The sequence below is a fragment of the Balaenoptera ricei genome, chromosome 9 (assembly GCF_028023285.1).
Source record: "Balaenoptera ricei isolate mBalRic1 chromosome 9, mBalRic1.hap2, whole genome shotgun sequence".
In the NCBI taxonomy this organism is placed as follows: Eukaryota; Metazoa; Chordata; class Mammalia; order Artiodactyla; family Balaenopteridae; genus Balaenoptera; species Balaenoptera ricei.
In genome coordinates this window covers 46,436,749-46,458,367 of record NC_082647.1, presented here as the reverse complement: position 1 = coordinate 46,458,367, position 21,619 = coordinate 46,436,749, and the positions used below count along the sequence as shown (strand labels likewise).

At 54.9% G+C, this 21,619-nt stretch overlaps 1 protein-coding gene across 4 annotated transcripts in view; it reads left to right on the top strand.

Annotated features, from left to right (window-relative positions):
* The first annotated feature begins 2,925 nt into the window (after positions 1–2,925).
* ADCYAP1R1 (ADCYAP receptor type I) overlaps positions 2,926–21,619 on the top strand; it is a 39,714-nt gene continuing 21,020 nt past the window's right edge. For 2 of the 4 annotated variants that reach the window (XM_059932734.1, XM_059932733.1), the window contains exons 1-5: positions 2,926–2,991; positions 4,501–4,606; positions 16,169–16,276; positions 18,434–18,454; positions 19,698–19,739. In XM_059932734.1, the coding sequence (XP_059788717.1) occupies positions 2,941–2,991; positions 4,501–4,606; positions 16,169–16,276; positions 18,434–18,454; positions 19,698–19,739 (328 nt within the window). In that variant the 5' untranslated portion in view covers positions 2,926–2,940. The remainder of the gene's footprint in view (positions 2,992–4,500; positions 4,607–16,168; positions 16,277–18,433; positions 18,455–19,697; positions 19,740–21,619) is intronic. The other 2 variants (XM_059932731.1, XM_059932732.1) reach the window with 2 other exon arrangements.

Genomic DNA, 21,619 nt, shown 5'->3' with positions numbered 1-21,619 from the left:
TATTTATGGCTGTGTTGGGTCTTCGTTTCTGTGCGCAGGCTTTCTCTAGTTGCGGCGAGCGGGCGCCCCTCTTCATCGCGGTGCGCGGGCCTCTCTCTTGTTGCGGAGCACAGGCTCCAGACGCGCAGGCTCAGTAGTTGTGGCTCACGGGCCTAGTTGCTCCGCGGCACGTGGGATCTTCCCAGACCAGGGCTCGAACCCGTGTCCCCTGCATTGGCAGGCAGACTCTCAACCACTGCGCCACCAGGGAAGCCCTGGCAGGGGTATTTTTAAACAGTCCTCGGTGGTTTTGCTGAGCAGCCCATGTTGAGGACTGTGTTATTAAGAGGTCAGAGCTCACCTTGCGTCCCGGGTCAGGGCTCGGGGGAGGAGGCCGTGAGTCTCCACTTGTGGGGACCCAGTCCTGAAGGAAGGGGGTAGTGCTCTTGCCATCTCAGGGGGCCCTGAGCACTCTTCCCTCTTCCCAGGCCTCTTCCTCCAGGAAGCTTGCTTTGTGTCCCAGGGCAGAGGTCTCTCCCAAGAGATGTGTTTCTGGTGGCACGTTGCTGGGAGTACAAGGGCGACGGCCTCCAGGAAGGAGTGCCGTGTGTCCACCTGGAGACACAGGCCATGCACCCATCTCCCTCCTCTGGCTTTGTCTGGGCCCGGCTGGCTGTGAGGCAGGCCAAGGAGGGAGCTGACATGGTGAGTCTCCTTCCTCTCGGCTAAGAAGGCTGAGACCCGCAGAAGCAAAGGTCTTGACTGTGGCCAAGTGCTGAGGCCAGAACCCAGGCCCAGGCCACAGGCTGTGGCTGCTTTCGCCCCTGCCAGGAGGGTCAAGGGAGGTGCTGGGGGCACCCAGGATTGTCCTGGGTGGAAGCCTCCCTGGCCCCAGACCCCACCAGGCCTTGGCTTGACATTGTCCTATGTGTGGGAGAGTCAATCCAGGTCTCGGAGGCCTTCTGCCTTAGTAGCTTCTCTAGGCCCTCAGTCTGTAGCATCTGCTGAGAAGCTGTGGGCCCGGCCTTCCTCTCTTCCAACCGGGTGGGTAGGGAGCACCAGCTCTCTGCAGACAGGGCCTTGGCCTCCCCAGGGATAGTGGGGATGGCCAACCCCCCTGCAGACCACTGGTGTCACATCATGCCAGAGGCAGCCTGTGGCCACCAGGTGTATGGAAGGTCCTGGGAGTGGGTACAGAGGCTGAAGCCTGTGCTTGGGGTGCCCGGGGGTGCTGAGGCCACTGCTTCCCCAGCCTGCCCAGCCCTTCCTGACCCCTGGGGGAGAGGCTGGGCCAGCATCCCCATGGCCCCCCTGGGCTTCTCAGAGCATCTCTTGGGGATACCAAAGCATCCCTCAGTATTTCCAAGTGGGCGCCAAAAAGGCAGAACAGTGGGTAGATAAAATGGACCCCCTTTTCCTTGAACCTTCCTGCAGCTGGTTTTCTTTCTCCTTTTCGGGTGCTCATTTGTCACCAGATTGAGCTTGGAGAGGCCAAGGAGAGAGGGAGGGAGGCGTGGGAGGCAGCCACTGGGGGCACAAAGGGCCCCAGGGTACTGGCTGCTCTGCCCATTGATGGGGTGTGTGTAAGGACTCATGGTTGGGATGCAGCCCCCATGGGCCTCTTAAACCAGGCACCTGTGGGTTAGTGGTGGCCCTGACATGGGCCTACTCAATCTTTTTAATAATAATTTAATAGTAACAAACAATTTTAATTACTGTATAGTATTTCATTGTATGGCTACGCAGGGGCCTATTAACAGTGCCTGCATGATGGATGGTTGGCTGCCGCATTTTTTGCTGTTGATGCTATTTTAAATGATGTTGCAGTGAATATCCTTGCATATGCTTCTTTCTGTGTAAGCACAAATATCTCTCTAGGATAGATACCCAGATGCAGAATTGCTGGCTTGCAAGGAATATGTGTTAACGATCAGTTTTAGAAGCAGACCGGACTCTTCCTCTGGGCATGTGCTGGGGCTCCCTCAGGCTCCTCACTCGACTGCCCGTGCCCTTTCTGGTCCTTAGTAGTGACTCGGGCCTCAGAGCCACAGGAGCTCTTGGGGGAAGGTCCTCGAGGTCTGGCCACATCCTCCTCAGTAGTCTTTTTGTCTGTTGCATTGGTGAAGGCTTTATCCTGGAGGCCAAGTGGGCTGAGGCAGGGTGAAAGTGGGCTATGTTTGTTGGGGACCAGGCTTGGCTGCTGGAACAAAGCGGCCCTGTATGAGTGAGTGAGTTAGAGAGAAGGGCACGTAGCAGCCTGAAGCTAGGTAGGCTGTCAGGCTGGCGGGCTGGCTCAGCACCGCGGGTGCACTCAGTCATCCTGGCTCCTTTTGGTGTGTCGCTCCCCACCTCTCGGTGTTGTCCTGGCTGCTCTGTCCAACCTGGGTCCGGCATCGGGGAGGGGGAAAGAGCAGCAGGGGTGAAAACGTGATGCCTTAGGGACAGGTGGTGCATAGGTGGCACATGTCACTATCACCCACGTTCCATAGGTGGGAAATTCATCATATGCCCACACCTGAGAGCAAGAGGGACCTGGAAATGTCCTCTCCAGGTGGGCACGCATGTGCCAGCTAAAACTCTCTTCCTGTGGAGGGAGATTTGGGGACACAGTCACCTGCTGCAGAGGAGAAAGCCATTCAGACCATTCTTGTAGTCCGACGGCGCCCGACCCAGCGTGTTCCCTGCTGTATCACCAGTGTCTGGTAGTGAGTAGGCACTCGGCAGATGCTTGTGGGATAGAAGAATAAAGAACAGCACAAAGGCATGGAGGGGGTTTACCCTTGGAGGCTTTGCTGCAGGTAGGGGTGGGGGGCTGTCGCCGCCCCTCTTATGCCGCTGGACCCGCAGGATTCATGCCTTTCCTTTCTTTCTAGCCTGTAGATACCTGGGGCTGAGCAGCAGCTGCTGTGAGTGAGAGGCGGGCAGCAGTGGCCTGAGCCTCCTTCTGGGCTGAGAAACATCATGGCCAGCGTCGTACAGGCCTCCCTGGCTGCCCTCCTGCTGCTGCCTATGGTAAGGGCCCAGGACCCTCCCCTCCATGACCGGCTGGAGCCCCAGGCTCACCTGAGCTCCCACCCCAGATAACCTGTGTCTTTTGTGTGCTATCAGCCAAGCTCAATTCCCATGGCTGGTATCTCTGCCAGCACCCCCCTGGACCATCTGGCGCTTTTGTGTGAACTAAAAAGGGTGTCCCTTCCTCAAGACCCTGTACCGATTTGACCAGAAATTGTTACATAATTTACAAATCTATTATGATAGTAACATATGCAGCAGCCTTTAGAGTTGTGCAGTACACAACCTGCTCAACTGTATGCAGGGGCCCTCGTCAAGGCCGCGGAAGGCTCTTGTGATCCTGGTCCCCAGCTCACTAGTCTCTGGCAGGTTACAGCTCAGAAGGCTGCTCTCTGCTCATGTCTCTGAGCAAGAGGGATGGGGTGCAGGGTGCCCAGGCATTGGCCCCTGCCCCTCAACCTGGGAATTCTGGCCAGCATGGATGCAGCTGTCTTCAGAGCCCTGGGTGCCGGTCCTGCCTCTCCCCTGCCTTACTGTGTGACCACAGACAAGCTCATCCCTTTCCGTGCACATCTGTGAACAGTCAGAGCTAGACTGGATCCCTGAGCACTGCTCTCGGCAGCTCGGGATGCCTTGTGCCTGCCTCCACACTCGCCAGCATCCCCTTATGGAACCATCCCTGCCCTGGAGTTTTGAGTTGAAGTGACAACATTAGGATGCAGCTGTCCTGATAGCATCCGTGGGCTTTGAAGTTACTTGGTCCTACACTTAAATCCAGTATCTGCCACTAACCAGCCGTGTGACCTTGGGCAGGAGTTTCTAAACTTCTCTGAGCCTCAGTTTCCTCCTTTGTCACATGGGGCAGGAGTACATGAGAGTGGCTACTAAGCCCCACGGAATGCTACCACTGTCCTTCACCTGCAGCTCCTGGGCCCCCAGAGGAGAGAGAGGATGAGCTCTCTCAGCCCCTCCTCTCTCTCACCCCCTGCTTGCTCCCCTAAAGTGCACTTGTAGCCTCGTGGTCTCTGGAGCTGGACTGCATGGGTTTGAATCCTGGCTGTACAGACTACTAAACTGTGTGACCCTGAGCAAGTTTCATAACGTCTCTGTGCTTAAGTGTCACATCTGTAGAATGGGAAATGGTAAAAATAGTGCCTGCTTTGTAATACTCTTGATATATATATGCGTGCATATGACAGAGTAATGCACTCAGTTAGTACAGTGCTCTGTGTGTGCTTGCTAATGTTATTATAAGACATGGAAACTGAGACCCAGGAAGCTGGTGGGATCTGCCCAGGTCCCACACTGAGTTGGTGAAGGGGAAGAGTCCCCATGGCATCTGTGACGAAGTGGAGGCAGGGTCCCCGCTGGCTCTGAAATCTCTCTGTCACTATCGTCTTCCTGCTTCTGTCGCTCCCCTTCCCCCGCTGCCCCTGAGGCTTAGGTAGCAGGGCTTGTAGGTGAACCTCCCTGCTCCTTCTCACCGTCTATCCCCTGTGCCTCCTGCAGGCTACCGCCATGCACTCTGACTGCATGTTCAAGAAGGAGCAAGCCATGTGCCTGGAGAAGATCCAGAGGGCCAACGAGCTGCTGGGCTTGAATGACTCCTCCCCAGGTGAGGAGGGTGGCGGGGAGGGCCACCACCCCTGGCACATCCAGGCCAGCCTTAGAAGTCATGTCCCAGCCTCTGGCCAACTTATAGAAAGTAGTGGAGGGTACAGGTCCCTGGGTCCTTCAGAAAGCCCTTTGGGGTGATGGAGCCCTGGATCTGCTCTAGGCAGTGACAGTGGGGTTGCCCTCCTTGGGGATGGCCTGCCCTGGATGCCTCCCTCTGGAAGGGGCTATTCCGGGTGACTGGACGTGGCCGCCTTCACTCCCATGGGAGCTGGGATAGAGCTGGTGCCTGGGCTGAGCAGTGGCTGTCAGAGAGCTCGTTAGGAGGCCGCCTGGGCCTGGTGGTGGAAGGGACACAGCTGTTGCTGGTGGCCGAGCTAGAGAGCACCTGGTCCCCCCAGAGCATGAGGTGTGGGATCATTCCCGTCTCCTTGGCTCACTCCATCAGAAGGCAGAGAACAAGGCAGCAGAACCCCAGTCCTGTGCGTGTCTGGTGCTGCTATTCTCCTGGGGCTGCTACCAGCATGGGGGGCCGGATGCCGCTTCCTTGTGCTGGATGGTACCACGCACTGCAGGACATTTAGTGGCCTTAGCTCTCCCATTAGATACCCCTAACACCCCCTGATCTCAATGACAGTCCCAAAAGCCTCACTTTTCTAGATGTCCCAAGGGAGTGGCATGGCCCCGGCTGAGAACCAGTGGTCCTGTGTAACCCCTTTCCTCCTAACTCCCCTGCTGTGCAGATGGGACGCTGAGGCCCATAGAGCAAGGGTACCCTCAGCTTCCTGACTCCAGCAGGGCCAGGGAGAGGGTCTGTGCGGGAAGTTGGGGATTTGGGGGTAGGGGGCGTCACTGGAGGACTCGCCAGATTCTCTCATGCCTCAGTCACTGGAGCTGGGGTTCTCCACCCACCCTGGAGGGGTCCACTTTTCCCCCCGATCCTCCCCATTTACAGGGAGCTCTTCTGAGCACCATCTGTTTAAATGCTTGATTAGTCTGCAGCCCAGTTAAATGCAATCGTCCCGCTGGGCTGGGCTCCTTAGCCAGTCAGCTCAGCAGGCATTAACTGGTAAGGGAGTCACTCCCAGCCATGCTGGCCTTTCCCTCCAGGTGAGCTCTTGCTCAGCTCTAACTGAGGCCAAAAGTGGATTTGAGGCCTCACCAGCCAGGGAAACCGAGGCAGGGGGCCTAGATGGGTGCACAATTGCAGGAGACTCAAAGAATATCTTGTCCAGGCCTCTTGTGTAGGGGATGGGAATGTGGAGCCTGGAGGGCAGTGACTCTTTAGAAGCATGGGAAGGGGGAGTATCAGGCTCAGGTGGGCCTGGAACCCAGGTGCCCTCCCTCCCAACCCGGGGCCATTGTTCCTGCTTCGCAGGTCTCAGATATACTTGGGATCGAGTAGTAGGAAGCGTCTGTAGGGATGGGTTGAGGTGGGATGTGGGGCCGGGACTGGGCCAGCAGGCATGCAGGCGAATTGCACCTGTGGAGCCCTGGGCAGGGAGAGGACAAGACCCCCCCGCCTTCCCCCACAGGGGCATCCAGGCGGAGGTGTGAGCATGAGTGAGGCAGATGGAAAGATGGATACCACCCCAGGAGGGGCAGACCAGTGCTGCCGGGAGGGGCTCTCACCCCCAGGCATGCTCAGGAGAGGACGATGAAAGGAATTCTCTGTGGGGAAGGATTCATGGAGAAGGTGGCATTTACATCAGGTCCTTGGTCCTCAGACCTGGCCGTACGTCAGAGTCACCAGGGAGCTTTGAGGAAAATGTACCCAGGACACAGTCCAAAACACTTAAACCAGAACCTCACTCCACTGTAGTCACCGTGATTTTTAGAGGCTCCCCAGGCGATTCTGACGAGAAACTAGGCTAAGAACCCCTGAGTTAGGCCCTAGGGAGGAGGAGGAGGCACTTGATGGCAGGTGAGACCTGAGGGATGGATGACTGGGGAGAACGTTCTGGGCTGAGGGAACCACAGCAGCAAGAGGCGGGTGGGGGAGGGGAGTGAGTCCGCCCCTAGGTCTGGAACCCTGCATTGGAGTCGGTGGGGATGGGCTAGAGGGACGTGTGACTGAGGGCCCGGGAGCAGGGATCTGTGTGTTGCACATCTGCCGCCACTGGAGTCGGAGGTCGGAGGGGACGGCAGTGGTAGCTTCCCCTGAGCTGCCATCCCTCCAGCTTTCCCCAGGACCCTGCCTGGACCTCCCTCTTCTAGCCCTGCCTCGGGGGCCCTGTGAGTCCGGTCACCCCCAAACCTGAACCTGGTCAAAGGACCCTAAGCCCGTGGAAGAATTTCAGTGACCCATCCACCTGCTCATTCATTGGCTCACTTATCCCCTCACGCTCTCCTGCACTCATTCAACTCACATGATGAGCTGGGATCTTAGGTGTCCAGCCCGAGCGGAGTGAGGGCAAAGCCAGGGGCGGGGCCTGCAGAGCTTCTGGGAGAACTTAAAGAGGCTGATGGCCAGGCCCTCCCCACACCAGCGTGATTGGCATTTGGACAGGGGGACTTGTTGAGAGCACGTGTTAAAAGCCTCCCGACGATTCTAAAGTGTATCCAAGTTTGAGAGCCACTGGGTTGGCCAGAGAATAGCCTCCACCAGGGTGCTTATGTCAACTTGGGCCAGAGAGCAGCCCCCAGCGTCCAGGCAAACCCGGCTGGGAGCCAAGAGTCCAATCTGACTATAAGCAAGGATCAGCATTATGGTATTAATATCTGTGCTTGGGGTGAAATGAGAGAGGCCAGCCCTCCTGCTGTACCCCTTCTCTGCGCCTCCCCTGCCCGTTCTGTCCCAAGCACATGCACCATGCACAGAACGCTGGCCAGGGGTCAGCCGATGTCCCGGAAACACACTTGAAAAAGAAAATCTGTCAGCTTGTTCCAGTGACTGTGAGTGTGTATTCACAACAATGCTTGGATATATATTTTTATGTATTTATATATATATATATATATATATATATATATATATATATATATATATATATATATTACTTGTATGTCCCCATGATCTTTTAAATCCCATAAAGTGAGTGCATTGGAATGAAGACACTGATCTGTTAGAGGGGAGGCGTGTCTGTGGCATGTACGTGTGGTTGGGGGGGATGGTGAGAGGTTCCCAGGAGGGCACCTGCATCCCCTCAAATCCATATCCCTCACTGATCCTGGGACCTCCACCGCAAAGAGAACGTGGGACCGTAATGCGTATAGGGGCCTTCAGAATGGAAGCCGAGGGACAGAGGTGTGCTCAGCAGGCAGCGGAAGGGGGTAGAAAATATAGGTAAGATAGTGGAGGGTGAAAGCAAGCTTTCTGACTGGGTGGTTTTGTCCACAGCGTCCCTGGCGGGTTTTAAAGATGTTTATTGGGACCGTTGTTGAGGTGATATATTTAGTGGTTTTTGTCCCTCATTCCAAACTCCTGAATGCTAAACAGAACTTGAGACAGCACCAAGTCCGGCTGTATCATGTGACACACGGAGAGGCTGAGGCCAGAGTTGGGTGTCGCTGGCCAAGTCACACCGAGGGCCAGAGCCAGTTCTGGGACAGGACCCAGGTCTGCTGTCCCAGCCAGGGAGGGCCCTCTGTGCTGCAGTGCTCTTGTGCCCAGAGAGAAGCAGAAAGGACTCCTGTGCGTGGGAACCAGCGCGTCCTCTCTGGAGCGTCCCCAGACCCACACAGGGCACAGGCACTGCCTGCTGGGCTGGCCGCTTTGTTCTCTCGGCTCAGCCCGGCCAGCCTGCCTGCCCAGGGTGAGTCCTGCCAGCACGTCCTCTTTGTGGGACTGCGGGCTTGCATCAGTCTGGAGGCCTTCCCTGCATCTAAGTGGGCTGGTCAGGTGTGGTCCTCCTTGGGGGTCCCACGCCCCATACTCTGGAGAAGATGGAAGAGGGAGGCCTGAAGGAGCCTTGGCAGGGGCAGGAGGGAAGTGGCTTGGAGGAGGGACAAGAAAGCCTGCTCATTGCTATTCTGACCCAGCCTCTGAGGCCTGTCCAGGCTGCAGAGTGTGTATCCTAGCCCCCAGCTCCACCCTCACCAGAAGAGAGGCCTGGAGGAGGGTGGGGGAACCACTGCAAGGCTGGGCCCAGGCTCCCCATCCTCGGAGCACGATCAGCTTCTTGTCTGTGCCTCCCAGCTGCTCTGAGAACGAACAGACCCCCAGTGTGGGGAGGGGGCGGGGTCTGTAGGGACCCTCCCTCTGTGGAACTCGCTCCCCAAATCTGACAAAGGGTTCTGTTTCTGTCCAAACCTGTTTTCCTTTGGTCCGTAGTTCTCAGGCTTAAGCCTGTATCAGAACCTCCTGGAAGGCTTGTTAAAACCCAGATTACTGGGCCCAGCCCCAGTTTCTGACTCAGTGGGTTTGATGGGGCCCGAGTGTCTGTATCTCTGGCAAGCTCCCGGTGGCGCCCCTGCTCTGGGGTCCGCACTTTGAGAACCACTGACTTGCAGAGGGGAGGGCTGCATCTCTAGTCCTTCCTCCCTTCCCCCAGCACGGAATTCACAGCTGGTCCTCATTTTATGGACCAGAAACATTGGCTGTAAAGTAGATTTCAGTAAATCGAATCATTTTTTACCCGTGAATCGCAGGCCGAAATGAGGGGCTTGTTCTAACAATACCCAGGCATCCTCAGGCAGCTTCTCAAAGAGAGGACTGCGCCTTTGTTTGAGTCCCCTTGGCGCCCCTGGTCTCATGAGTTTTGAACACTGTGTGGAACTGGACAGAATCATCACCATGACAACCCGAGATTAGCTCCTTATTTTGTTCCAGTCGGGGCTAATGGCTCTTGCGTTCTCTCTCCATTCAACCTGCGCAAGTGGTCTTTTCCCCTCCTGCTGTCACAAGGCACTGCCTCTCCTTGGCTGCTTTGTGTGTCAGCATCTTAGTGGGAGCAGCCCCCGGAGAGTGTGCCCAGCATTTTCCCCCCGAGCGGGAATCCCCCGGTGCCTGAATTCCTCCCGTCAAGTCCCATAGAGGCTTTCGGCGGGACAGACTGAGCCAGGAGGGCACAGGCAGGCTTCGTGTAGAATTGGGGCACAAGGGGGGTAGATCGGAAGGGTGCTTGGGGTGTCAGAGTGGAGAGTTCTCCCAGGGAAGAGGGACGGTTCTTATTTCCTCTGCACGGGGAAGAAGAGGACAGGAACTTTCTCGACCCCGCAGCCGTGTCTGATGCACTTGACCACCTCCTCCTTGAAGCAGGCTTTCCTGCTGCTGTGTCACCAACGTCTTCTGGTTTTCCTTGTATTTCTGGCCACCCCTCCTGAGTCTTCTTCTTTGCCGGCTCCTCTTCTGAGTGGTGGCATCTCTTCTGTTGGGGCCAGGCCCTAGTCTCTTCTCTTTTTTTCTTCTCAAATCTACGCCCTCTCACTGGACATATCATCCGGGTCCACGGCCCTACAGAGCCTCCCTGTGCCGACCACTTCCCGTTCTCTTCTTCCAGTTCCAACTTCCCCGCTGAACGCCAGAAATTTGTCTAACTGCCTATTTGAAATCTAGCTTCACTTGGCGCTTCGCATCATCTCAAGCTAAACATACCCCAGATGACACTCTTGAGTTCCAGCTTGCCGATTCCCTCCGCCACTTGCTTCTCATCCAGCCCTCCCCACTGTGGCGAGTGGCTCAGCTAGCCAGCCATCTAGACACTCAAACCCAGGTGCCATCCTTGGCCCCTCTCTCCCGTTCCGTCCATCAGTCACGGTAGCCTAGACCATGCTGCGGTAACAAATGAACCTTAACACCTCAGAGACTTAGCACCGTAACATTTCTTGCTTGCACACGTCACCAGCCAGCGTGGTCAGCAGAGGTGGGAGGTGGAGTTCCACTCTGCCCGGTCCTTCAGAGATCCAGGCTCCTTTCATCTCGCAACACTGCCACCCTGGATATGCGGCCTCCAGGGATGCTGCAGAGAGGGGAGAGAGAGAGAGAAAGGGTATGGAGTCTGTGAGGGATGTTCTTGAGACCTGTTCGTCACTTCCCCCCACTTGCCATGGGTGAGCACTCACTCACAACGCTCCCTGGCACACTCACCGGCTGGGTCCAGCCAGTGTGTCACCAAGTCCTGTCAGTCCTGCCTACAGACTCTCCTATGCAGAACTCCTTTCTACCTTGGCTGCCATGGCTCCTAATCGAGCCCCACCACCCTCCTCTGGACTGCTGCCATATCCTGACAGACATGTCTCCATGTTTGCTTTCCTGCTCTTGAAATACATTACCTTCCCACACAGCTGAATCAGATCACGTGACTGCGTCTTCAAACCCATCTGTGGGAGGCAGAATAATGCCCCCACCAAAGATGCCCACGTCCTAATCCCCAAAGCCTGTGAATGTGTTGCCTTAACATGACAAAAGGGACTTGGCAGGTATAATTAAGTTAAGATGGAGTAAGTAGCCTGGATTATTCAGGTGGATCCAGTGTAGTCACAAGCGTCCTTATGGGTGACAGGAGGCAGCAGGAGGGTAAGAGGAGAGAGCTTTGAGGATGCTATGTTACTGGCTTGGAAGATGGGGAGAGTGGCCGCAGGTCAAGGGATGTGGGTGGCCTCCTGAACCTGGGAAAGACAAGGAAACAGATTCTCCTCTAGAGCCTCCAGAAGGAAAGCTGACAACTTGACTTTGGCCCAGTGAGACTTCTGACCTCCAGAACTGTAAGATAAGAAATTGTGTCATTTTAAGCCACCAAGTTTGCTTTGTTATAGCAGCAACAGGAAAGTAATACAACATCCAAGGTCTTCTCAGCATTTGGCATTAAATCCAAACTCATTCCCATGACCACAGGCTATAAGCCCTGTGCGGGCACAGACCAGGGGGGTTTATTCACCCCAGTTTTGCTCTTCGGTGTCTGACTTGTAACAGGCACTTAATATTTCTTGAATAAATGAGTGAAGAAGAGGGAAGGGAAGGGGAAAGAGAAGACACAAAAAAGGTAAAAGGAGAAGGGGGGCGGGGGAGAAAAGGCATCTTGAAATCTTCTGGCCTCAACAGAACTAAGCTTTGTTGGGACTGGAGTCTGGAGCAGATGGGGAAAGAGAAACTGGATGTGTTTTGTGGGCGTGGAAGGAAAATGAGTTGCTGTCCTTAGTTAGAAAAACCCAAGGCGCTCTCAGGAGCCCAAATCCCATCCTCATCTCCCTGGAAAACGTTCCTGGGAGGATTCAGCTCCAAGGCTCCTGAGGCCAGAGCAGACCCCATCAAGAACAGGAGAGGAGACAGACCCCACCTCTCTTCCTGTGTGGGTCAGGCCAGGAGGTGATAACTACAGGAGAAGTGTGCACAGGGCATCCTGGGAAGCCCCGAGATGGTGACCTGCGTCTCCTCTGACCCCAGTGATGCAGGCCAGAGAGGTGTGTGGATGGCTGAAAGCTCCCGATGGGGTAGGGGACATTGTCCCATAAAGCAAAACTGTTTCACAGCATTTCTGACACCAAATGTGTGGCTTTTCCATACCAAGCAATTCTCCAGTTTTCTCCGGATACCCACTGGATGTCCCTACAAGTCAATTCAAATCTGACACTAACTACCTGGAGTTAGCACAGACCCAGCAGGTTAAGGGTCAGCTTCAGGAGACTGCTCCCCCATTTCAGATGCCAATTGCAAGTCGTGGGTCCCCAGGTTACCCACACTTCAGTGTGTCTTGGCTACAAATCAGGAGTTCCCATGGCCTCCTCCTCAGGCTCCATAATTTGCTATAATGGCTCACAGAACTCGGGAACACATTCACCAGTTTACTATAAAAGATGTTATAAAGGATATAAATGACCAGCCAGATGAAGAGGTACATAGGGTGAGGTCCAGAAGGATCCCAAGTGCGGGAGCTTCTGTCTTTGTGGAGTTTGGAGTGTGCCACCTTCCTGGCACATGGATGTGTTCACCAACACAGAGGCTCTCCAGATCCCATTGTTTAGGGGTATATGGATGTTCCGTTATGTAGGCATGATTGATTAAATCATTGGCCATTGGTGATTAACTCGATTTCCCGCCCCTCTCCCCTCCCCTAAGGTTGAGAGGTGGGGCTGAAAATTCCAATTCACTAATCACATAGTTGGTTCCTCTAGGGATCAGCCCCAATCCTCCAAGAGTCATTTCATTAGTATACTCTCAGATATGGCTGAAAGGGGCTTATGAGTAACAAAAGATACTCCTCTGACACCATCACCCAGGATGTTACCAGGGTTTTAGGAGCTCTGTGCCAGGAATCCGGGATGAAGGCCAAATGCATAATTCTTATTATATCACAATATCATAGTCTCCTAAACCCAGACACTGGGATTGGGCCCTGGAGTTATGGGTTCTAGTTTCAGGCTTCATACCTGCCCTGGTGCTACAGGAATTTGCCCCTAGGATCCTTAGTCTATGGAGGGGACTCAGGCTAGGAACCAGGAGGGCTTCCAGAGTGTGGCAGGCCACAGGGCAGGGTGAGGGGACCTTGGCAGATGCCCCTTTGAGGATGTCTGTCCTGGCAGTGGGGCCAGGGAAGGCAGCCCCAGCCTCCCAGCCATCCTTCTGGGCCCCAGCATATCCTGAGTCAATCTCTTCCCGATTTGAGTTCTAATCACTGAGAGTTGGGAGTCCCCTCAGAGACACCCAGCGCTTGCTGTGCACAGAGGGAAACTGAATCAAGACAGGGGGGGATGGAGACTTACCAGAATCATGCAGTGAGCCCTTGGCAGAAGGTCTGGGACTTCCCTGGTGGTCCAGTAGTTGGGACTCTGCGTTTCCAACGCAGAGGGCACGGGTTTGATCCCCATGCGTGCCACACGGTACGGCCAAAAATAAATAAATAAATAAACTTAAAAAGAAAGAAAACAACTCAAGTCTGTGGCTGCCCTGCAGGTGTGAAGGGGACACCCTGTCCTTTCCCTCCCCCTGCCCTCAAATGCAAACTTCTCAAATTGTTTTTTCGACCTCTGTAGCCCTGGGCCTGATGGGCCCTGGCACGCTGTAGGTGCTCAGTGAATAGTTGTTAAGAGGATGGATCCCTGCCTGGCCTCCACACCTCTGACCTCCAACCTGGGAGCCCCTCCCCATTGTGCCATCCCCACCTGAGCCCTGTGTCCCTCCCTGCCCCTCGGCCCTTGTGACTCTGTTCGCTCGCTCTATAACGAGTCCTAGGCCTTAGGAACGTCAGCTGGCAGAAGCAGCTGGCCGTGCCAGGGCCTAATGTTCCACATTAAGGGAACATCTGTTGACTGGGGCTCCCAGGGCATGGGCCAGACACGGCCACGCTCCATGACCGTTCCACGGTCAACACGGGCCATGGCGGCCAAAGAGGTACCGTTAGGTCTTTTTTCAAGGATACGTTGTCGTAACCAGCCACGTGCAGGTTGGAGTCCTGCTGTGATGGGTGGACAGGAGCCATCAGTGACAGACCTGGGACCCATCTCCCTTCATGTGGCCCCAGCATCCTCATCTTCTTGGTTTGTTGTCCTCAGAGCTTTCTATGATGCTTCTGTCTCCCAAACTCAGGCATTCTGGGAGCAGGATACTATAGGCTAATGTGACTGGGTGTGAATTCTAAAGTAGCCAGGTCTGAGTTCTGAGAGATAGGGTTTTCTGCACCTGGAAGCTTTGGGCGCCTTCTGGTCCAAACAGGACCGGAAAGTCAGTCATGGACCCCAACAGAGAGGCTGTGAGCTCACAAGGCCCGCCCCGGGCCCCCATCCCTGCCCAGTGCCTGCCCAGCACTTGCCCGGGCTTCCTCTGTGTCCGTCAGTGGCCCTCCACTGGCCTTTCTTCTCACCTGGTAGGGCTGTGTTTCATCTCTCTTTCTTGGGGGAATGATCCCCAGGGACACCTAATTGAAATAATGAAATTAATGGTAATAACAATGGCAAACATGCATTGAGTGAGCCCGCCACGAGCTTTACATGAACTCGTTAGTCCTCCTAGCAGTCCTGTGGGGTGGGACAAGCGCTGGCTGCCCCACACATGGCAGAGAAGCCCTCCAAAGCCCTTGTTACAGACTGCTCAGCAGCATGTGGTCCCTTTTCTGAAAGTCTGTACTCTGCCGTTAGACACGCCACACTGCTGCCTCCCTTCTCTGCCTTTGCCCCCCCTGTCACGATTACATCTCTGCCCGCCTGGAAAATGTGGGGTTCCATGCTCCTCTCACATCACGTCCTTTCCCTGGGTGAGCTCTCATCCCAGGGCCTCACCCATGCCTCACATGCCAGAGTGAGAAGCAAGGGCCAGGCCTTAGGAACCACGTTAAGGAGCTGAGGTGATAGGACCACTGGATGGCGCTCACTGGGGGTGGCGGCTGTGTGACCCAGCCAGATCTTCCTTTGGAAGAGCTCACGGTCACAGCTCTGTGCGGTTGAGTGAGGAGACCACTGGGGAGGCTGTAACCATGGTCCCAGTGAAAGGTGGTCAGCGCTTAGCTAGGTGGGAGTGCAAGGATGGAGAGTAGGGCGTGGATTCCACAAATATTCGGAGGTCAAACCAGCAGGACTTGGTGACCAATCGGCTATGGAGCATGAAGGAGAAGGAGACAAAGCAAGAGTGACGCCAGGGTTCTAGCTGGGGCTGAGACAGGAAATCGGGTTTTGTAGGAGATGCTGAGTTGAGTCTTGGACACGCTGTGTGTGGATTGTCTTGGGCCTTTCAAGGTGGGGATATCCAGCAGGCCCCTGGCCATGGAAGGCAGCCCCCATGTTGTGCAGGAGTCAGGGTTGGGAGTTGTCTGTGTAATTCTCTCCTGAAGTCCTTGGGCCTGGTGGTCTCCTTTAAGGGCAGTGGGGCAAGGGGCCGAGGGCAGGGCAGACACAAGCCCCTGCATGCAGTCGGGGTGGGCAGGGTGGGGCCCACTCAGTAAGGGCAGAGAGGTCAGTAAGGGCAAGAGGCCTCTCGGTGGAGAGGAGGGCCGGAGTCAGACGAGGGGGGAAGCATGAAGGGGAGGTGAGGAGGTGGTGATGGGAGTACAGAGAACTCCACAGAGAGACTGGCAAGGGCTGGAAGGAGAGCAGGCACAGGGGTCGGAGGGTCCACTGAGCCCCCCAGGTCTGAAAATCTGGTCGCCAAGCTCAACGTCTTCCTCCTTCTCACAGGCTCATGTCCAGCGAGTCACCCGTCTTGGCGATTCCTAAATAGCTCTGTTTGTCCTCGCTCTTCTCCAGCCCTCGGTGCCCGCCTGATCCGGGTGCGCCTCGCCACCACAGTGGCCTCTGAGGGGGTCCCTGCCTCCTGGCTCTCTGTGCTCCGAGCCCTTTCACAGTTCGGGGCCTTGGCTTTGCAGGCCTCTCCCCTCCTCCCCATCCCCCATCTGGCCAATTTGTGCTCCTCTTCAGGTCCCAGCTCCGTGTCATCTTCCTGCTCCAGGCCTGCCCTGAAAGGCGGTGGGCGACTTGGGGGGGAGGGCGTGGAGCGGCATCCTCGGGCCAGACGGTTCCTGCCCCTCCCCTGAGGGAGAGGGAGGGCCCACCGAGGAGGTCGATGTGAAGTGGGACCCCACCGTGATGTGGAGCCTGGGGACGTGGAAGAGCTCACGCAGGGTGATGTGTGCGTGTTACGTGTGTGTGTGTATGTGGGCGTCTGGATGCCCTCTCACCATGGTTCCCTTCCTCACAGGCTGCCCTGGGATGTGGGACAACATCACATGTTGGAAGCCTGCCCACGTGGGTGAGATGGTCCTCGTCAGTTGCCCCGAGCTCTTCCGAATCTTCAACCCAGACCAAGGTGGGTTCCCCCCGGGGGCCTCTTCAGGCCACTCTGGGTCCAGCCTGCTCCCCATATTCGGACCTCAGGCTTTTCTGAGAGACAAGCACCAGAGACATAGGGCGCCCTGCAGGCAGATACTTCCCATTCCAGAGCTCATGCGCTGGTGGGGAGATGAAATCACGGACCCTCGTGCACACAGGGACACAGAAGCACCCCTCAGACGTGGCAAGTCCACGTGGAGGTGCATCGTTGTGGCTGGGCTCTCGAACTTGGACTCCATCACTTAACCCAGCCGGGGACCTTGAGCAGGGCATTCACCCCTCTGTCCCCCATTTCCTAGTCTGTAGTCTGTCAAATGGGAATGTGGCATGGTGACCGGGGAACCAGGTGGAAGCTGCAGATGGAAGTCCCTTAGCGAGACTGGGCATGTCTTAATGGTCAGTGGTAAGTGTTAGCTGATGTTATCACCATTATCACTCACTCAGAGAGGCCTGGGTGACCGCCTCTCCGTGGGGAGGGGTCTGAGGGGAAGGGGTTCTGGGGAGTCTCCCCTTTGAATGTGAGTCTGGTGGTCTCTCCAGGCCTGTTCCTGTCTTTGGTGGAGGCCTCGTGGACTCCTAAAGAAGGTTGGAAGCTGATGAGTCCACATTGACACTGGGAGGGGCCTGGAGCCAGACTGGCCCTCTACCCCAACCCTGGGGGTGTCACCGGAAGCAGGGTGGCAAGCTGAGGGGCGCTGAGTTGGGCTGGGTGGGGAGAGATGGCGGGGCTGGGCTCCAGGCCGGTGATGTACTGAGAACCACCCGTGGACCGCTGAGCCCTGGGTTGGGGCCTTGGTTTGAGGAGGACACAGGGTGGGGCTCCTGAGGAGATAAGAGAGTCTGAGACACGTGTGTGCGGCCATGCTCGGGCCCCTTGAGACCTAGGTCTCAGCTTCGTCCTTCACCTGCGTAAGTCTTCAGCCAGTGTCCTTCCAGAAGTGGAGAGTCTCCAAGCTCCACTTCACTACAGAATCCTGCCTGCCGCTGTCCCTAATGTGTGTGTGAGAGGCAGCGGCAAAGTCTTTCACACTTGTAAGTCCAGCAACCTAGACTGTGCCTGGAGGGGAAGGAGCTTTTGCAAGAGGTGGTGGAGGGAGGTAGTGGCATTGTATCGGGGTGCCAGGGCCCCATCTCTGCCTCCCTGCCCAGGACCAGAGGAGGCAGGGTCTAGCTGCACCGCACCCCTGCCTCGCCTCCCCACAACTTCCCCTCCAGGGCGGGGCCTGTTAGCCACACCTTCCACCTCCAGAATCTCCAGCCAGCCCAGCAGGAGGGTGGCAGTTGAACTCTTCCATCCTGACAGCGTGGGGACTGGGTGTGACCCAGGGCAGGATGGGAAGTGCTGAAGCGAGAGGCACAGTATGAATGGTGGGACGTCAGGCGAGGTGGCAGCCTGCTGATTCAGCCCAGGTTCTAATTCATTCCTATAGAAACCGACTTAATCACTTCCTCCACTCACGTACTCCTTTCGTTCAGTCGTTTATTTAAAGTTGACGGAACAGCTACTCTGGGTCAGGTACCATGGCAGGACTACTTCTTTTCAACCACAAAAAAACGTAAAATGAATCAGCAGTAAAATAAAATTTTCTGAAGATAAACTTTCCTTCAGACTCTATGCCTCCCTCTGGCAATTGCACAATGAATGTGTTATTTACCCCTGCTTCTCAATGGTTCATTAAGGCAGGGCTTTTTAGCATCTCCATTCACAAAGCTGGATTAGTGAGACTTGCCTTAAATACTTAGAAAGCTGAAGGTGGTGTTTTTTCATTTTATTTCTTGGTTCCCAGGGCTGAATCTCATGCTCATTGTAATAGTTGTTGCTCTGCAGGCTATTGGAGAGACAGGAGCGTTGATCGCTCTCCTCCTTACACACGCCTCTGATATTTCTCTTTAACTGTGTCCTGTTCTCGAGGGAATCGTAGAAGTCTCCAGTGTCTGGTCCAGCCCCAGCTTGTAGTTCTTATGCCTCTGGCCACCCCCAGCAGAGCCTCTCTCCAGAGTCTGGGAGTGGGAAAGAGGAGGAAATCATCAGCAGGGCCCAGAGAGAGCAGACCTGACTTTAGCCCCCTTGCTCACCTCTGTGTTCTCTCTCTCTCTGTCTTTCTGTCTGTCTGTCTCTCTCTCTCTGTTTCAGTCTGGGAGACGGAAACCATCGGTAAGAGGAACCTTGGAGAGGACAGACTGCTGATCATCTGTCCATCTGTCCATCCGGCAGGAGCCTGGCTCTGACTGCTGGGAGTGGGTGGTGGGGGGAATGAGAGGCTCATCAGGGGCTGGGTTCATCCCACCTCCCCCCCACCCCCTCCCTCCTTGGCCATCTGGAGGTGGGGGAGACACAGGAGGATGGAAGATGGAGCTCTTGGTCTCAGGGTGCTCATGAGCTTGTTTGGGAAGTTGAGACTTGCCTGTGGAGGGGTTAGCAAACAAGCCCACCCGTGTGCATAGGCACGTGCATATGTACACATACAGGCATGATTGTGTGAGTGAGCCCACATGTGGAGTTGGAATGTATGGCAAGCTCCAGAGTAGAAGAGACCTAACCAGGTGGCATTCAGGCAGAATAACGATGATGTCGGGGAGGCTTCCTGGAGGAGGTGGCATGTCAGCTGAACCTTGAAAACAGAATTTTGAGAAGTAGAGGGGAAATTGGGGTTCACTGCTAACAGGAGATACAGGCTAAAGAAAGGGTGGAGGTGGGAATAAAGAGTCAGGAGAGAAAGAGAAAGAATGTCTGAGGAGGAAGTCTTTGGAGTTCTGGGTTCCCTTTGATGGGAGTGGTTTGTGGGCTGAGATCGAGGGTTGAGCACCAAAGAAAAAATGCAAGCCCAGGACACATATTGCTATTCTTTGCCCTTTTCTTGAAAAGACCCAGTTAATTAATTTATTTACAAAACAGAAATAGACTCACAGACATAGAAAACAAACTTATGGTTACCAAAAGGGATAGCGGAGGCGGGGGCGGAGATAAATTAGGAGTTTGGCATTAACATATACACACTACTTTATATAAAATAGATAAACAACAAGGGCCTACAAACAAAGAGGAAAGGCCCAGTTACCCTCTTCCAGTCCTCTCCCACTCCAGAGGCCCTCCCATCCTCCCGACAGTGTCCCATTTCCACTCCCTGTGGTCCAGTGCGGAGAACTGAGTCATGGGCCACCATTAGCATCGTAGAAATACAAAGCAAATGAGATGGCATTGGAAGGTGCAGTGTGTCAGACAGGTGTGTGTGGGTGCTCTGTGTGATGCAGCCTCTTGGCTGAGATCCCACCTCCCCCCAGCCCCCATCCTTCAGGCCAGGGGCAGCCTTGGCCTTCCACGGTGCAGAGTAAGCAGTGGATAGCCCTGGCAAGCTGATGGCCAGGTGTCCCGACTCATGCTCACGCCTGTTTTGCAGGAGAGTTTGGTTTTGCTGACAGTAACTCCTTGGATCTCTCAGGTAAGGGATGAGCTGGGGTTTACCATGGGCTGGCTGGAGGGAGGGCATCTGCTAACCCGTGAACTTGGGGAACCCCTCCTTCCAGGCCGGTCTATGCCTCTCTGTGGCTGTGTGATCTTTGGCAGCTCGTTTTCCTTCTCTGATAAAGCTGTGGATTTTCTCCATGGAAATTTGCATGCAAGTGCTCAGACAGGACACTGTGCATACAATTTCAGGGAAGCACAGATCTCGGGAAAGAGCTCCTTGGTTAAGTGGTCTCTGATAGCGTTGAACTCCCATATGTAGAACAGTGGTTCTCATACTTTAAAAGTCACCTAGTGGGTTTGTTAAAGCAGATTCCTGGACCTCACTCCCAGAGTCTGATTTAGCAGGCCTGGGTGGGACCTGAGAACGTGCATTTCTAGCCAGTCTCCCAGATGATGCTGATGGGCTGGTCTGGGGAGGGCACCCACTTTGAGAACCCCTGCCCTAAGATTCTGTGCTCCTACAAAGTTGCTGGGGCAAAACAGCCTAGTGAAGTAGGTGCAGCCACTGCAGGGTGTTGACAATCTGGAGAGTACTACATCTTCCGGAGATTTCTATCAGAACAGTAGAGTGGCAGATTCATGGAATAGTTCTGAACAAAAAGGTTTATACTTTTCTGAGCCCACGCTGTATTATAAAAAGAGAAAGAAGGAAAATAAAAGAAAGGAAATGGCTTGTATCTCCAGGATACTTTTTAAAAAAAATGTTTTTCAAAGCGACTTCCCTTTCATCTTCCCACCACCCCGATGTGGGCAAAGCAGAGAGGAGACCCAGGGAAGGGAAGGGCTTGGCCAAGGCCGTGGTCCCCTAGGACGTGCAGACTTTCTGAAAGAAGCGTTCAGAGGGACTTGGAAAGAGGTTGCCAGTAGCAGCCTGAAACAGATTTGCTGGAAGAAGGAACCATTTGGCATCAAACTGTGGGACAGAAGTGAGCCCTTTTCTCCCTGGGCCTGCCAGATGTCCTTTTTGTCCTGGGTCATAAGACTCAGAATCTGAGCAGCGATGGAGACCAGTCTCCCCGCTCTGGGCAGAGCTCTCTTTATGGCAGGATAGCTCACCCTCCGCTGCTTCCCAGAGTCCCAGGAAGTGCGTTTCTGACTCCTGCCTAAAAAGAACTGGCCTTAGATCTTCCAACTCAACCAGCAGGACACGAGGTTGGAAAAGTGTAGGGGTCTCCTTTCTTGGCCTCTGCCCTTGCCCCCTTCCTGAGTGCCCCAGAGGTGGCCTTGGCCACAGAGGGGGGGGATTCTTCCAACAACATGGGTGTTGGAGCCTCTTTTATGCAGATGTCTCTTGTATACGATTTTCTGGCCCCTGAATCCTGAAAGGAAGAGCCAACCCCAGGTGTCCTAACACACCAGGTAAACTCCCAGGAAGCCAGTCTGGGAAGAGGGGTCAGTCTGGGGCCACACTCAGGGGCTGGGCTGGAGGCAGAGGTGGCTGCTGCCTTCTGCCTTCCCCCAGACATCCGTGGTTCACCTTTAGACAATCAGGAGCGGGGAAGATGAAACGAGCAATCATTAAAGGCCAAAAGGCACCCAGGCGGTGTGAAAGCCAGACTGGACTGCACTCTGCAGCCAGCAAATGACTCCTGCCCCCTCTGGTGTCCTGCAAAATGGCCTTTAAAGTCGAGCAAAAGAAAATTAAAGTGTATTAGTGACAGGAAACAGACCTCTAAACCTGAAAAGGCAAAGTCTTTTTTTTTTAAGCCTAAATATGTATCTTAATAAGATCTGATGCTAGGTTAATGGAGGTCTGGTCCTTGTTAATTAAGCAAGCCACGTGTCCCCTTGACATGGGATATTGCAGCTGCTGGAAGGCCCAGAGCTCCCGGTAAAGGCATCACCTAGAGCTCC